The sequence below is a fragment of the Phalaenopsis equestris genome, unplaced genomic scaffold (assembly GCF_001263595.1).
Source record: "Phalaenopsis equestris unplaced genomic scaffold, ASM126359v1 Scaffold000326, whole genome shotgun sequence".
NCBI classification, from domain to species: Eukaryota; Viridiplantae; Streptophyta; class Magnoliopsida; order Asparagales; family Orchidaceae; genus Phalaenopsis; species Phalaenopsis equestris.
In genome coordinates, this window is record NW_018164768.1 from 321,449 (window position 1) to 338,345 (window position 16,897).

General features: G+C 39.3%; 2 protein-coding genes across 2 annotated transcripts; both read right to left on the minus strand.

The window, feature by feature from the left end:
* Positions 1-4,482: 4,482 nt before the first annotated feature.
* On the minus strand, positions 4,483-5,950 carry LOC110025742 (ubiquitin-conjugating enzyme E2 8-like). Its single transcript, XM_020726374.1, has 4 exons — positions 5,521-5,950; positions 5,317-5,444; positions 4,994-5,098; positions 4,483-4,860 (listed from the first exon to the last, which is right to left on the minus strand). The coding sequence occupies exons 1-4, from the start codon at positions 5,588-5,590 to the stop codon at positions 4,717-4,719; spliced, it is 447 nt and encodes a 148-aa protein (XP_020582033.1). The 5' UTR covers positions 5,591-5,950; the 3' UTR covers positions 4,483-4,716.
* A 4,762-nt stretch (positions 5,951-10,712) lies between these two features.
* LOC110025746 (leucine-rich repeat receptor-like kinase protein FLORAL ORGAN NUMBER1) lies at positions 10,713-14,481 on the minus strand. The gene is given in 3 exon segments (XM_020726380.1): positions 10,713-11,048; positions 11,051-11,227; positions 11,601-14,481. Coding segments are annotated over 3 exon segments (3,108 nt in total). The 5' UTR covers positions 14,353-14,481; the 3' UTR covers positions 10,713-10,869.
* Positions 14,482-16,897: the final 2,416 nt, after the last annotated feature.

A 16,897-nucleotide genomic window follows, 5' to 3' on the forward strand; every position in this document is an offset into this window, starting at 1 on the left:
GATGTTATAACTTTCTTTAGTTTATTTGATCGAGCCTCACCCTCAATTCTTGTGTTCATCCTTCGGGATAGATACAGGGTTTGAGGTAAAGCGCTCTTTCATTTAAACTATGAAAATTATGGGGTTAGTTTGACTTCATCTTTTTCAAAACTAAATTTTTTAACGTCCTTCCGAAGCGGGCAACGAGATTTCAATTTTGATGACCGACAGCTTCTTACGGACAAACTCCACACCAAAATAGTGCCGACAGTAACCTTTCAGATGTTATCTGAGACCACCACTGAATGACCACTCTCATTGAGCTGCCCAATAGAGATGAGGTTTTTCTTCAACTCAGGAACGTGTCTGACCTTTTGTAATGTCCATTTGCTTTTATTAGGGAGTGCAATATCAAAGTCTCTCATCCCCCACCATGTCCAAAGCTTTTCCATCAGCCAGTGTACCTTCCCAAAGTTACTTGTAACATAATTTCACATTAACTCCCGGCAGGAAGATGTATGGAAGGAAGCCCCTGAATCCAGTATCCAGTTATTATCCAGTATCAACAGAACTGTGAACTACCAGCAATAATGCATCATGTATTTCTTTAGTTACAACATTAGCGTCATCATTCTCTTTCTTCTTATGAATTATGCAATTCCGTTACAACATTAGCGCCATCATTCTCTTTCTTCTTATGAATTATGCAGTTCACCAACAGGTTGTCTGCTGACCAAACTTTGATTTTGATCTTTCTCTGTTTGAATTCTTGTCATGTGATCTCTCTCTGGAATCAACATTCAGTGTCGAACTTGAACACGAGGCACGCCAGAATCCTTACTGCACACCTCCTCAGCCAAAATCAAATCATGAATATCATCATATTTCAGCTTGGATTTACCTGCAGAACTGCTAAATGACATCCTCATGGCTTCTCAGCTATTTGACAATTAGTCAACAATATCAGTGCACGTATCTCATCATCAAAATCAATTTCAACAGGCGAAAATTGATTTGTGATAGTATTGAAATCATTCAGGTGTTGAACAACAAAGACACATTCCATCATCTTCAAGTTGAATAATTTTTTCATCAAATGTACATTGTTATTCGCCGATGGCTTTTCATACATACCTGATAAAGTCGCCATGAGATCTGTAGTAGTTCTCTCCTTGATGACGTTGTGGACAACCGATCTTGACAGGGTTAATCGTATAACCCCCAGAATCTGTAGATCCAACAGATTCCATTTCGTCTCGTCCATCTTTTCTGGTCGCTTTCCCAGTAACGGAAGATGAAGTTTCTTCTCATAGAGGTAGTCCTCTATCTGCATCCTCTAGTAAGTAAAATCTGTGTCATTGAACTTCTAGATCTCCGATGTCATCACTTCATCTCATCTGCATCCTCTAGTAAGTAAAATCTGTGTCATTGAACTTCTAGATCTCCAATGTCATCACTTCATCTCAACCCATTGTTCTTCCTTAGATTCGAACCCAAGACTCCTATACCAGTTGTTGTGAAAAATGACGACAATAAAGCAAAAAATTGGAACGAGTAAAATTGCACACAGAAAAAATACCAGAGCGACACACAAATTTACGTGGTTCGGCAAATTTGCCTACATCCACGGAGCTAGAGAGGTTTTATTTATTCGAGGAATTACACCGTCGAGCCCCTCGATGTTTACAAAAAAATCTTTATTTTCTTCTCTCTCTTCCTCTCTCTCTCTCTTCCTCTCTTTCTCTTAACTCTCAAGATGTCTTGGCTTGGTTTTGCTTGGCTTTTCCTTTAAACCAAAAGAGACTATTTATAGAAACCATGAGAGCGGTAGGTAAGATACTTAATTAGGAAACTAATTAAATTCGGTGGATCGGGTCCCACATTACCCAACATGATCAATAAACCCCTTGAGTACTAGTTCCCCAGAGTAAAAGAAGCTTTGACTTTAGGATCAAAGATGGTAAAGTCATTCAGCTAAAAAGAAAAGCAACATTATAGCTGTGGATTTGTTTTTTTGGACAAATAAAAAATTATGTGTTAGTGATGGAATGTATCAGATTTGAGATTGAGAGAGCTTACGATGGGGTGTTGGCAAGATGTTGTCGTCGGTTTGTGCTACTAGAGTCGAGTGGCCTATACGCACCATGACATGTTCAGATCTTGTGGCTGGTGTAGCAAGCTGAAGATGGTTCAGGTCAGAGGTAAGATATGTTGTGGCGCCTGAATCTAGTACCCACGTGGAATTTGATGCTTATAGAGCTTGTTTGGTAGGTATGTATTCCAAGTTTGAACGATGTCATCATGAAGCCATTGAGTGACCAAATTTTTTGTAGATATGGCATGTAATTTATGCTCTTTGTGAGTTCCAACCCCCTTTGGTGCGATTTTGATTTGGAGCTCTGCCTCAACCATTATTATGGTAGAACTATTGTTCCCTTGTTGCAGCAAGAGCGAGATGATAATTAGAGGGAGAGTTGAGTTTTTGTGAGTCATTTACAATGTTAATCTCTTCACTACACAGTAGAGAGTAAAAGTCATTAAGATCAGTGGGATGTAGTTGAGTCTAGATTGCCAGCTTGAATTCATGGTAGGTTGTCGGAAGGTCGTTGAGAGAGTAGAGGATGATATCCTCTGAATCTAACTTTCCTCCCGCCTCAGTAATGTTATGAACAAGAGCTTTGACACTTGATATATATTAAGTCATCATTTGTTTATTCATGGAGAGAGTGTGTCGGGCATTCTCGAGCTGGATAAGTTTTGAACGATTTGTTGGTTGCAATCTTTTGGAAATTGTACGTCAATTCTCAGCAATAGTAGAGAGTTTTGATGCGCAGGGAAGAATTGATGGAGATATAATTGCGTAGATGGCTATTGTAGGGTTTTGATCAATCAAAATTCATGAGGCGTAGTTTGGATTACACAATTGAATATCGTCGCCATTTTCGATAGATTGAGGAGAGCAAGGCATGCTTCCTCCGAGAAACCCTTGATTTCCATTTGTTGTGCATATCTTTAGAATTTTAGCCTTCCATATAGGATAGTTATCCGCAGATAAAGAGTTTTGAGTTAGTTGCTTGATGTTGCTCGTGATAAATTTGAGGGAAGGGGGAATAGTATTTGTCTCCTATATTGTTGGGTTTCAATTTTCTGAGATTTGTGAGGTAGAAAATAGTGAGTGTTGATGTTGTAGATCGGATTGAAACCATGAGAACTTGAAGAGGCAGATTCGATCGGCTCTAAGTTGTCGGTCTCGATAGATACTGATCGGGCTACTCGAGAGCGGTGAGATTGGAGCAGTTTAATCTTCGATGAAAGATCAAATAGGCTTGAGCTCAAAGTTTTGATACCATGAAGAATCAAGAGAGAAGAAGAACTTGGAGGGAAAACCTTGATGGAATTAGAGAGCCAAAAGTGCCCCTCTGTCGTCCATACCTTGTGATACACAGAACTAGCATTTGTTCTATTACAATATACCATAATATACCCTTACAATATACAACAAGAGAAATATAGCTTATCCCATACTAAAGGGTTTATTAAAAACAAAAAATAAAAGTGAGCCGTGACTATAATAATGATTGTGGAAGTATTAGCGGACGGTGACAATGATTGACCAACAGTCGTAGTAAGAAAATAATTTAGAAATGCTAGCTGGGAGAGCAATTTGACCATGGTGATCGGATAATAGTTGTTGTCATCACCATCAGTTGTAGGACAGAGCTCAAGCGTTCTTAAAATCTCAAAGCTTTGTTCAATTTCAAGTCTAGGCCTTCACTCATGTGGAGAATAAGAGGTTTATTTATAATTTTTTGAGAGTATAATTGAGCTATTTTAGTCAAAATTCCAAAACACTTTATTATACTTGTATTATTCATTAATTACAAGAAAAAATCATTCAGCATTTAAGTGCCTTAGTGACTTTCAAATTGAGACACATTAGATTCTCATTACTCCTTTTGAATTTACTATTGAGCTTTCATTTGGCCGCAAAAATGTCAAAATTAAGTCTAAAAAAACAAACAACAATTACTTTTACAGCACCTTCTGTAAAGCGTTTAAGCCTTTGAAAAATGTATGCTCAAACATTTTTAGAAAATGGCTTTAGAGTTCATGTTTAAAAGAAGGTCATTTACATACACACAAAACAATTCCTTTGTATTTAGGTTTCTAACGCCTAAAGTTTGCTTTTTACATTAATGCCATATAAAACCTTCACATCACGTCAAAAAGACCATTGTTCCAACATTTAAAAAGGGAAATACAGATTTTCTTGCATAAATAGGGGTGATATTCATGTAAAAATTGTAGATGTTAGATATGTAAATACATAGGAATTGAGTGGTATGTAAGTAAATCATTCGTTGTTTGGTTTGCCCTTGTATGCCTGCCTTTGCTTCAGCAATATTTTCACAACTTTTTTTACAAACTACAACAATTCCAAATGAATCCAAATGTAAAACCACAATTATACAGACATTTTCTTCAATCATTTCTACTTCAGAAAACAGAAATTGTTCTTTTATTAATCACCAAATGCTGAAACACAGATTAATGATCACACATGACTTTCCTAAACATCATTATTACATCTGATAACATTATTAAACTTCAATCCAAAACCTCCATCTCTTCAGAAAGAAACCCCAAGAAGCAGAATCTTGGAGGATTCCAAAGAAGACTCAAAAATAAGAAAGTTGCAATTAATTCCCAATGATCATCAGATGAAGATACTGACAATTAATTCATGGCATATTTCTGGGTCCAGTTTCGAGCCGTCGCCTCATATCGCAGCCGGTCATTCTTGCATATGTGGGCGATCTCCGGCACCAACGGATCATCGGGGTTCGGATCGGTGAGAAGAGAGCATATAGATAACAGAACCTACGAGTCATAAATCATGAGAACTTGTAGCCAGAATGAGCCAAGCTTGAGTGAGCTCAATTTTATTCGACAGGGATTGTTGAGTTATTTACAAAAATAAACTCCATATAAAAGCGACAACTATGTAAATTACTTTTGATATGGTGAGAGCAGGGCTCCACTGATCCTTGAGTATGTCCAAACATATGTTCCCATTGCTGTTAATATTTGGATGGAACACCTTAGTTTTGAAGGCTACCTACTCATTACAGTAGAAAAAAACATAACAAAAAGATCACAACTTTAGAACAATTTAAGTCCAAAGACGAAAAAAAAAACAAAAAATCAGAACTTTAGAACAACCTGGACTCCAAAAATGTTTAAAAAAAAAAAACAAAAAATCACATACTGTCCAAAGATGAAAAAAAGGCAAAAATGAAAACTTTAGAACAATTTGGAGTCCAAAGATGAAGAAACCTTGGGAGGTTTGAAGGGGTAATCTGGGGGAAAATGTATGGTGACAAGAAAAACACCCCCTGCATAAGGGCTATCATTAGGGCCCATAATAGTAGCTTGCCAATGGAACATATCATCTGAAACAGGACCTACACAAAAAAAAAAAATATTTAGAAAATAATCCTCCAAAATCTTCTGAATCAAAACCATAAATCTAATTTTCACCTGCACTGCAGGAAGTTGGGGGGTCTCTCTGCAGATCTTTGAGCTCTTTGATAATTCTTCTGGAGGCCATTCTATCACTTAAAAAGAAAAAAAAAAACAAACTGCAGCATAAAGAAGAGAGAAACAAAAATTTATATAGAGCTACAGACCATCAAATTGGTGTCCAAAAGTGGGGAATATAGTCCAAAAGCATCAGATTCTGGATAGGTTTTCAAAGCAAAATTCTGAAGTGGTCGAGAGGAATCAATCTCAAGTTGTAGGACTGTAGAAGCAATGAAAGGATCAGCTGTGGTGTTCATAAGAACAATTCAATTCTTCTTTTGGCTTGGAAGGCTACACCACTAGAAGAAGAATATAATATTCTCCCATAAAGATTGAGATCTGATAACTCTGGTTCTAATTGAGCAGACGAACAACCCCATCAATTATTTCAATCACGAGGATCTGAAGAATATTGTAGATGAATGGTTGTCATTTAAAGGCAAGGAATCCACTTGGAAGATGATCAAAATTAGCCCAGTATTGCAATCAGCTTCCTTTAAAGGATCTCATTATCACTTATTCTTAGCCTTTTGTGGCTTTTGGCTGACCAGCACTCAGGTCTGCGAAACAGGTGCGGATCGCAGAAATTTTGGCTTAGAATACCTTATGGTTCAAATTTGATCAAGATGACATTAGTATACATTAAGTTTTGTCTGAACACACAAGTGTTGTACTCGTCTCAAAATAAATCTAATAATTTTATGTTTAATGATTTGTATACTTTAAGTTGAGCATGCTACTTTATTTTTATAGTTCCTACTATATCAAATTTGTATATAATATAATGTAATTAGTTAAAATATTTATATATATATATATATATATATATTTCAAGGCATCATTAGTATGACTCAATCTGTACTACCCCCATTCTGGCATTATAGCAAGAACAATAATGTAATTTTACATTTGTCCTTCTATCAACTATAAAAAAGGAAGATTATTTCATATATTAGGGGTTTTTTGGTTCGTCTCTCTTCTAACTCATCTATTTAATGAAATAATATGTGTCTAAGAGAGCACCTCATTCGCCCCTATGGGGCAAGTTTATTTTCTCTCTCACTTCCTCTTTCTCTCCCTCAATCCCTACGCTCTATCCCTTCGACATGATTAAATAAATTTAAATTCAACATCCTAAAAGGTACGGTGAGCGTGGATCATGTCATCAGCAAGAAGAAGAACAACACCAAGAAAAAACACATCGATGAAACATTTCTAGCAAAGTTCACACAAGGGAACTTGCACAACGGTGGATTCACTCCATTTATTCCTCGTTGTCGATGATCTCCCAGAAATTTCATCTCTTTTCTCTTAAATCTGCAATATGAGTCTCAATCCACTTTTTCCAAATTATGAAAATCTCCAACACTCCGCTTTGACGCTTCATAGTATACACCCAAACATACTTGGAGTAATTATCAATAAAAGAAAAAAAAAAGCATCTTTGCCCATTGAATGATGTTATCTTTGTCAGGACTCAAACATCTTTGTGAATATACTCTAAAATATCTTTTGTGCTTTGGATGACAGTCCCAAAAGATACTCGTGTCTTGTCCAACACACAATGCTTACATAAATCAATTTTGTAGGTGCTCGCTTCTTTGATTGATCATTTCTTCATCCAAGCGTGAAGTGAAGCCTCAGCTAGTCACTTATAGGGGTGTAAGAAATTGACCTCACACGCCAACACGACTCAAACTCGACTTAAAAATTTTGGGTTAGGGTTGACCGAAATTTTTTTTGAGTCGGGTTCAGGTCCGAGAATTTGATCCGTTGATTATTCAAATCGGGTTCGGGTTGAACCCAAAAATCCAAACATAACCCGAATAAGAACAATATTGCAGATCGGGTTCGAGTTAGTGAGTTGAGCTCAGGTTTGGGTCTTATTTTTTCACTTGTTTATTATTCAGGACGGGTTTGGGTTGACACTATTAAAGTCGGGTCATATTTGGGTCGGACAAGAACCTGACTCGTTGACCTGAATCGACACCCCTAATCGCATATGCCACAACATAGTGGCATCAAAAGAATTATCAGCAAAAACAACCATTCCATTGCACTATACTACCCTGAAGATAGTAAATATTGTGATGACAAACTCCTTTCATAAAAATCATTGCTCCACGAACTATCCTTAGAACTCTCGCCTCAATAAATACTTTGTAGCCCTTGGACTCTAAAGCCCCAACTGAAAATAAATTCTTCTTGATATCTATAACATGTTTAACATCAATCAACCCTCTCATTGTACCATCATGCATCCTGATAAAGATACTCCCTACACTAATATTACGACAAGTTTGATCGTTGATCATAGTCACTGCACCGATGTCCAACTCCTTGTACGTATAGAACAACCTTCGATGGAGACAAATACGATGGGTAGCACTTGTGTCCAGTCCAACACGAATCATTTGTAAAAAAACTATGAGAAGCTGCAGATAACGATACATTTAAATCCACCTATTCACATCTTTCCACGATGTTATTGGCTTTTGCCTCTGATGCAACTTCATTGCTCTTCTCTTTCAGCTTCGGACAATCTTTCTTCCAATAGCTAGTCTCTGAATAGAAAACACACTATTTTTTCTAAGACTATGCCCGCGAGACTTACCCTACTTTTGAGAAGTGTCGTCGTTGTCACCTTTCTTTGACAAATTCTTCATCTTCTTCTCACATCTGCCACGTTGGAGTCTTATTGCCTCGATTGATTCCATCTTTGCAGACTCTTTGTCTCTTCGACATTACTCATGATTCAACAGTGTCATAGTCACTTCGCCATTATTTAAGACCTCATTCTCATGAATGAGAGTCATAGTAAAGTTTTTATACTCATATGGGAGCTAATTCAACAGAAGAAGCGCATTATTTTCATATCTAACCTCCCCATCCAAATTTAACAGATCTGCCAATAGTTTTATGATGTCATTCAAGTGTTCATCAATTGTAACCCACTGTCTCAACTGAAATCTGTAAAGTCGATACTCCACATGGAAACGGTTCTTCATGCTCTTCGTGAGATATTCATTCTCCATCATTCTCCACAATTTTCTTGCAAAACTCGTCATCGACTCATCGTCACCCCATATTTGATTTCCTGGGTCAACCAATTTAAATTAAAGTCACAAACACTTATGTTGATCTTCAACCAATCTCTATCTGATATCTCTTCAGGACATTCTTTGTTATCCAAACTTCTTCCTGATTCAGAAAATATAGCACATCCATTATCTCGCATCGCCGCATGCCAAAGTTCTCTTTGCCGTCAAATTTTGTCATATAAATTTTGACAGAATTTGTAACCACCTGATGAATCGATATTTAACTATCATAACGGATGTTAAAAAATCTGACATCATACTATCAATTATTTCTCATCGTTGAAATTTTTTTTTACTCTTTGCCGTCAAATTTTGTCATATAAATTTTGACGGGATTTGTAACCATCTGATGAATCGATATTTTAACTATCATAACGGATATTAAAAAACCTGACATCATACTATCAATTATTTCTTATCGTTGAATTTTTTTTTCGTCAAAACAAATTTCCCTAGCAAGATATCTCATAAAAGAAAAAAAAGACATAATAAAAAAAGAATTATTCGAGAAATAAATCTAAGAAAAAAAATATTTTTCCTTTTTTTTTTTCACTAAAATATTTTTCCCTTAAAAAAAAATTCCAACTCCCTTTTCTCCCTTCCCCAAAAATCTTCTCCATCAAGGCAAAGTGCCGAGGAATGTACTAGACGTGTACCAGCAATTCGAGAAAAGGAAATTTTGCTTTTGAAGGAATATTCCTTCTAACGGGAATCAATGATTCCTTGCGTTTTTCCTCAGATTTCCTCCCATGCTTTTCTTCCTCCTGGTTTTGAACAGCCATCGCTGCTCTCACCGCCGCCTTCTCCTCCTCGACGCCTGCGGAGCCTCGCAGCCACCGATCAAACTGCCCGGCGAGCTTGTCTGATCTCACGATAAATTCCTGCAATCACTTGAACTCCCCGTCCAAGCCACCGGAACTCCCAATTTGCCGACAAAACATGCTGGCCCACCTACTAAATTTGCTATTGTTACACCTAACCAGGTGCTCTGATATAAATTGCTATGCAAAAATAACTTAAAAATTCAAACAACAACAATCAAACACAAATGATTTACGTGATTTGTATATTAAATCGATTCGCTACGTCCACGGGGAGTGTAATTTCACTGGCACCTAATAAAGAAAAACAAAAGATTGCTTAAGGTTCCAACTCAACATTCTCTCTCCATGCCATACCCCTCTTACTTGAGTCTTATATACATTATATGGTAGAGGATTAGGTCATTCAAGGATAGACCCCAAAAAATAACAAATCAATTATTACATACCTATTAAATAAAAATCATAAATACAACGGATAATATAATGTAATTAGTTGTTGTGTGTCATACAAGTGGCCGAACCAACTCAAACTTACTCATTAAGCAGCTCATGAGTTCAGTTGATTGAACTGCAAGCTCAAGATTGAGTTCTTGTATTATATGTTAGACTAACTCAGTATAAAAACTTTTTTGTGTCATCTTAATTACATTAATTAATTTTAGTTTACGCAAAAAAATAAAGATTTTTACGTTCGAGTTCAAGCTCAAGTTATGATCAAGTGTCAACCATACATCTCACGAGTTGAGCCCAACTTTAGAGCGGCCCGGACCAACTCAGATTGTTGCCAACCCATAGGTGTATGCAAATTTCCATATTTAGTAAGTGAAAGAATTGTCATTCAAGTCATTATCATATCCCTTAACATTTTTTAATATGATAAGCCATATTTTAGAGCAATTATCTTATCAAACGAGCATTGAATTATCTTGTTTTGAATTGAATAGAAGAGATGAGAGATGCATTATCACGTGAAAGAGGCAACCCATGAAAAATATAGAGGGGGTGTGACAGCATGCATGGAGACCACCAAAGAAAATAATGGAGGAGAGAGAATATAATTTTTAAAACTAACGTACATAACGATCATGGAGAGCACCAAATTCTTATGTATTTACATATCCAACACCTAAATTTTATTTTTACATTTGTAGCACCCAAAATTTTCATATCACATCAAAAATATCACTATTTTGAGCTTTTTTAAATATTAAATAGACCTAAAAATTACAATCAAACCATTCTTACCAAAATCTTTTACAAACTATAAAAAACAGAGCATGAAACAGTTCACAATTCCTTCACAAAAATAACCCGCAGATCACACACTAAAACACATATTATAAATATACAATTACACATATACACCCCACCTCACACTTCCGTCACAGCTCCGCCATCTTCCCGGCGAACTTCGCCGCCGCCGCCTCACCCGGTTCCGATAGCATTTTAACCACCTCCCTCATCGTGGGCCGCGCCTCACTATTCTCCTCGACGCACATCATCGCCACCCCGTACAGCCTTGCGATCTTATCCGCCGGCGCCGGCGACAGCCGCCTGGCCCCGCCATCGCGGCGGCCGCACCATCTCCGACCTCCGCCACCGTTTTCTTGACCCACCTGACAATGTCAACTCCGTCGCCGAACCCGCCCACTGGTCTCCTACCGGTTATGAGTTCCAATAGGACCACTCCGAAGCTGTACACGTCACTCTTCTCGTCCACTCTCAGCGTGTACGCATACTCTGCAACCCAACAAAATTAAAAAAGTCAGTTTTAGGGCACGTTAGCTAGTCGGACAAATGTCGTCTTTATGGCGGTCGGCACGGCCCCGTCCAAAATTCGAGTTTTATAAGTGAAAAGTCAACGGAGAAGAAATGTGACAGGACTGGAAAGCCTGGCTCAGGATGGCCTTCCAAGTTTTAACTTATATATACATATATGTAAAAATATATTTTCCAGTCAGGCCTTTTTTTATTATATATAAAAAATATATATCTGCATGTAAAACAATTATTTTTTTCTTCCGACACAGAAAAGAATTACTAAATTTAAAACCAAAGTTAGGGTGTAAAAATATTTGTCCGGCGAGAGGAAAGAGAAGGTTTGCAAATATACCTGGTGCGATGTAGCCGTAAGAGCCGGCAATGGAGGACATGCACTCAGAAGCCCCGGAATCTCGAAGAAACTTCGCAAGCCCAAAGTCAGCAACGTGGGCTTCAAAGTTAGAATCAAGAAGTATATTGTTAGATTTCACATCTCGGTGAATAATCAGAGGAGAACAATCATGGTGGAGATAACAGAGTCCCTTCGCCGCCTCGCCGGCAATACGCCACCGAGCTTCCCAACCCAGATGGGATCCCTTCCCACCATGAAGCATCTCACCGAGACTGCCGTTAGGCATGTACTCATAAAGCAGAAGGTTGGTGTCGCGGTTCGAAACAAAGCCGAGAAGCCGGACGATATGTCGGTGCCGGATTTTACCCAGTGTGGTGATCTCCGCCGTGAATCCCCTATCGTAATGCTCGCCGGAGCCGGCGCCGGTGGCACCGCTACAGCCGACTAGACGTTTGATTGCCACTTCGATGCCGCCGGCCATCGTGCCGCGGTAGACGATTCCGGCGCCACCCTTTCCTATTACGTTGTCGTCTTTCAGGCATTCGATGACGTCCTCCGCAGCAAATTGGAGGCGCTGAAATGCTGTCATTCGCCATGCGTCCGGCCGGCGACGGTTGCGCCATGCTGACCAGACCTTTGCGCTGGCTGCTGCCATGAGAATAGTGAAAACGGATAATAGGATTGTTAATACGATTTTCTTTGATCTAGAGGGGTTTGTGGAGGAATCAGGGGAGAAGCGGGGTGAGGAAGAACAGGGGAAATGGAGTCCAACGCCGCAGAGATTGGGGTTTCCGGCGAACCAGCTGGTGTTGAACACAAGAAATTGGCCTTGATTGGGGATGGGCCCTGAGAGATCGTTGAAGGAGAGATCCATTATTGTGAGACTCTGCATACGCTGGATGTCAGCCGGGATTTCGCCGGAGAGATCGTTTCGTGAGAGATTGAGTGTGTTGAGAATTTTTAACTTTGACATTTGAGCAGGGATCTCGCCGTCCAGCCTGTTGCGACTGAGATCTAAGGAAACTAGCGACGAACATTGGGTGATTTCCGGAGGAATTTTACCGACGAGATTGTTGCCGCTTAGATTGAGCTTGGAAAGTTGGGATAGATTTGCAATTTCAGGGGGGATGTGGCCGGAAATCCGATTTGATTCGATGGAGAGGGTTTGAAGATCCAGAAGGTTCCCGATAGAGGGAGGAATTGAGCCGGAGATCCAGTTGTTTGAGAGAAGAATCATTCCGAGCTTGTCCCCTCTTATCACCGGTGGTAGTTCGCCGGAAAGATAGTTGTCGCTCAATTCAAGCATGTCGGCTGATGGGAGGTTAAAGAGGCCGGCGGGGATCTTTCCGTCGAGGTAGTTCTTAGCTAGTCGGACTCGTGTTAGGGATTGGCATCCGCCGAGCTTCTCGGGAATCTTACCAAAGAAACCGTTTTCCATTAGAACCAAAATCTGAAGCTTCCCGCCAAAACAGAGATCAGTTGGGATCGTCCCTGTAAGCCGATTCGTCGCAACGTCGAGTTTAAGAAGCCGGCCGTTCCGGCCGAGATTCTCCGGCAGCTCGAATGTGAAGTTATTTTCCCACAGCTGTAGGACTTCGAGCTTCGGGTAATCTCCAACGAAAGGCGGGATTCGACCGTGGAGGTGGTTTCGAAACAAGTTGAACAGCATCAACTCCTTCAGCGCAGCAAAGCTTCCCGGAATCTCCCCGGTAAGATCGTTCACCGAGAGATCAAGCGACTGAAGGTTCTCCAGTCCACCGAGCTCCGGCGGAATGGGGCCGGACAGACGGTTCAGCTGGAGAAACAGCGAGTCGAGTAGCTTGAGCCGGCCAAGACTCGCCGGAATCTCGCCGGAAATGTTACAATAGGCTATATCTAGACGAACTAAGGAAGTCAGCAATCCGAACTCCGGCGGAATGCCTCCTTCGTAGAGATTAAAATAACCAATATACATCTGCTGAAGCTTAGCCAACTTACTAAGGCTTGCCGGAATCCTGCCGGAGAGACCATTTCCATTTAGACCCAAATACTCCAAATTCTCAATTTCAGAATAAACTTTCGGAATCTCGCCGGAGAAGAAGTTGCCGCCGAGATGTAGATAACGGAGGCGAGGAAGGCCAGAGAAGTGCAGAGGCAGCGGGCCTGAAAAATTGTTGTTGTAAGCGTCGAGCACCTCGAGCGCCATCATCCCGCCGGCGATATCCGGAAACTCGCCGGAAAAATAGTTGTTTGAAATATTGAGTAGTCGCAGTGACTTTAAGCTGGCTAACTCTGGTGGAAAGCCGCCGTGAATTCCGGCACCGGTGATTGTGAGATTAACAAGACGGTCGAGCAGGGAAATCTCCAGCGATAGCGTGCCATTGAGTGAAATGAAGGTAATGTTGAGGGCGACGACACGAGAGTCTTCATCACACGTGACGCCGGAAAAGTTACATGTATTCCCGGCTTCCACGTTCCAGTCACGGAGGCCAGTGCCACCCGGTCCAACCATGGCGGCCTTCAGTCTAACAAGCGCATCGAGGTCCGGTTGCGGCGAGCCAGAAAGCAGGGGAAGCCATGAAAGGAGGACGAAGAAGTAAAGCCAAACACTCATCTTTCTGGCTCCGCTCCTGAGGGAAGAGCACGGGAGGAGAATATATGAATAAATGGAGCGAGGAAGAATCAGATTCGAGCTAGCGTTAATGGCAAGAGAATCAGAACTGGAAATATAGAGGGGAAGCAGAGAGAGAGAGAGAGAGAGAGAGACGTGCATGAGTGCTGAGGCTTGAGGGGCAGTGTTATGATACGGGGAAGACGGAGGTAAACGGAGGAACTTTAGGTCCGTTTATTATTTCGTGACGGCGTGAGGAGTCAGGGCAGCGGTGGCGGGAGGTGGTACGGCACGGCGGGCAGACCTGACGGGTCTATGGGAAGGGGAGTGGAGGGGATTAGATGACAGGCGGCATCATTTTGTAACGTCCGGTCAATCGACGAGTCAGCTGCTGCGGGTCCCATCCTGCCTGGCGTATATATATATAAAAAAAAATTGGATAGCGTGAGGCTTTATTGCTGTAAATTTTATTTACAGAATGTATCATAATTAAAAGCTATGTTTATATAATAACCGTTAATTTAGTTAGAATAAATTTTGATAAAATTTATAAGTGTCACATCATTTTATCTTAATTATATACCAATATTAATTTTTATTTATTTATTTATATAATACTTAAGATTTTAAATTGATAACAGGTGTAAATACATAGCACACAATTCCTATTTTTATGTTCAAAATTATTTTTTTTTAATATATTTATTGAGCCATAAAAAAAATATAATCACTTAGCATGAATCTCAATGCATTTATTGAGCAACAAGGGTTCATGTTCAATCCCTTTAGGAACGATAGAGTAATTATCTAGTATGTTACTGTTGTACAAGAGTCGAGCACACACTAAGATAATAAATGAGAAGTATCCAAGAATTGATACTCAACTTTTTACATGAAAACCCCCAGAAAGGATAGAAAAACTATAGAGCCCAACTCAATGGAAATAATAAATTATATAATTATGATGGCATAAGTCAAATACTTTTCTGATTTAGGGAAGATGAAGTTACAAAGTAGTAAAATAGTAGATCGTTGATGATAGAGTTAATCTGATTATAATGAATGTAGTACTCAGCGATAGCAGCTGCAGGAGTCGTAGTTGATTTTATAGAGGAAATGGTATTTCGTGAATGTTGTAAATGGTCATTATAATGCTAGTTTGTAATAGTAGTTGTAGCTGAAAATCATGATAGTTGTTGGACATGTGGGTCATTGATGATTGTTTCGTGAGTGTTTGTTGGCCACAGATGACATAATATGAAGTTGTAGGAACTGTGAGCCACGTAGGTCCTATTTGGTCAAATATGCCATAACAGCGAGCTACAATTAGGTTTGTAGGTTGTAGAGGCTGACGATGGTAGTTATATGAGTTCTGGGTTGTGTATGTTTTAGTTGGTTATATACGTCATAACAGAGAGTTGTAATAACGTCTATAGACTGCATAAACCAAATTTAGAATCTACATGAACTATGATAACGTTCACATGATAAAAGACCGAGGTTGAGAGTTGCATGAGTTATGTACCACTTAGACAATATTTGTTCATGTACGTCGTAGTGGTGAGTTGCGAGTAAAGAGCTTTTAAGCTCAAAGAAATTCATTGTATTTTGAGTACGACGGTTGTCACCAATTGTTGTGGGGTATATCATTGCAAAGTATTTGAAATGCATTATTACACAGTCATTGGGATGCATCGCCGCATCATATTTGAGCCATTGCACCAAAGGTGAGTCACATCGTTGTATTGTATTTGTGATGCATTGTTGCACGGTGTACTTTAAAACTTAATGTTCGAGGATTGTTTCATTGTTATGTAACAAATGTTGGGATTTTGCAACGCACGTTGCGACTCTGTAAGAGATTTCACTACAAGGAACAAATGGTGAACAATGGTGATAGACTATGGTCTATGACTGCAATAGTGGCTGGCTGTCACAGGACCTTCAGTGTAGAATTTGGGGGTTTAATTCTCTGCCTTCAAGTCCAGAACATCCTATTGTTCAAAGTCTTGCTCTCCTCTCAAAAGGGGGTAGAACTCTATATATAAAGTATGGAGAATCATCCCTGCAAATAAGGAAGGAATCTGGAGCACTCCATCGAACGACGCAAAGAGATTCCCTCAATGGGACAACGTTTTACGAACATTTGAGTGCCTCAACGGCGTTATAATTGAGTGATTTTGGGCTCGTTGAATTCATCTTATCGAGACACTCGATTTGAGCTTACTAGATTTAAAATTCATTTGACTTTTCAATTAGACACAATAAACCTTTAAAAGTGATTTATCACTTCATCCAGACTTTATTTGACTTGGATTGCACTAACTTTAGTATCATTAAGTCATCCTCATCGAGCAGGTCAATTTGACTGTAAATTTTTTGTAAAAGAAATTAGAGATACTTTTTTTTTATTAGAATTCGAATATTTTATGCTCAAAATGTATTATAAGATTCATGCTAATTACCTCAAAATTCATTTTAAATAATACATTTATTGTTAACTTATCACTACCAAAGATATTCTCCAACAAGATACATGACTTAAGCCTCGAAGATCTCATATAAAATTCATACTATAACCATAGATATATATTTTATCATAATTAATTATCGATTTGCCAATGTATACAGAATTATAATTATAATTATAAATTTAACCTTCGACTCAAACTTATGACCTTTAAAGAACATCACCTGGCGCTGTTCC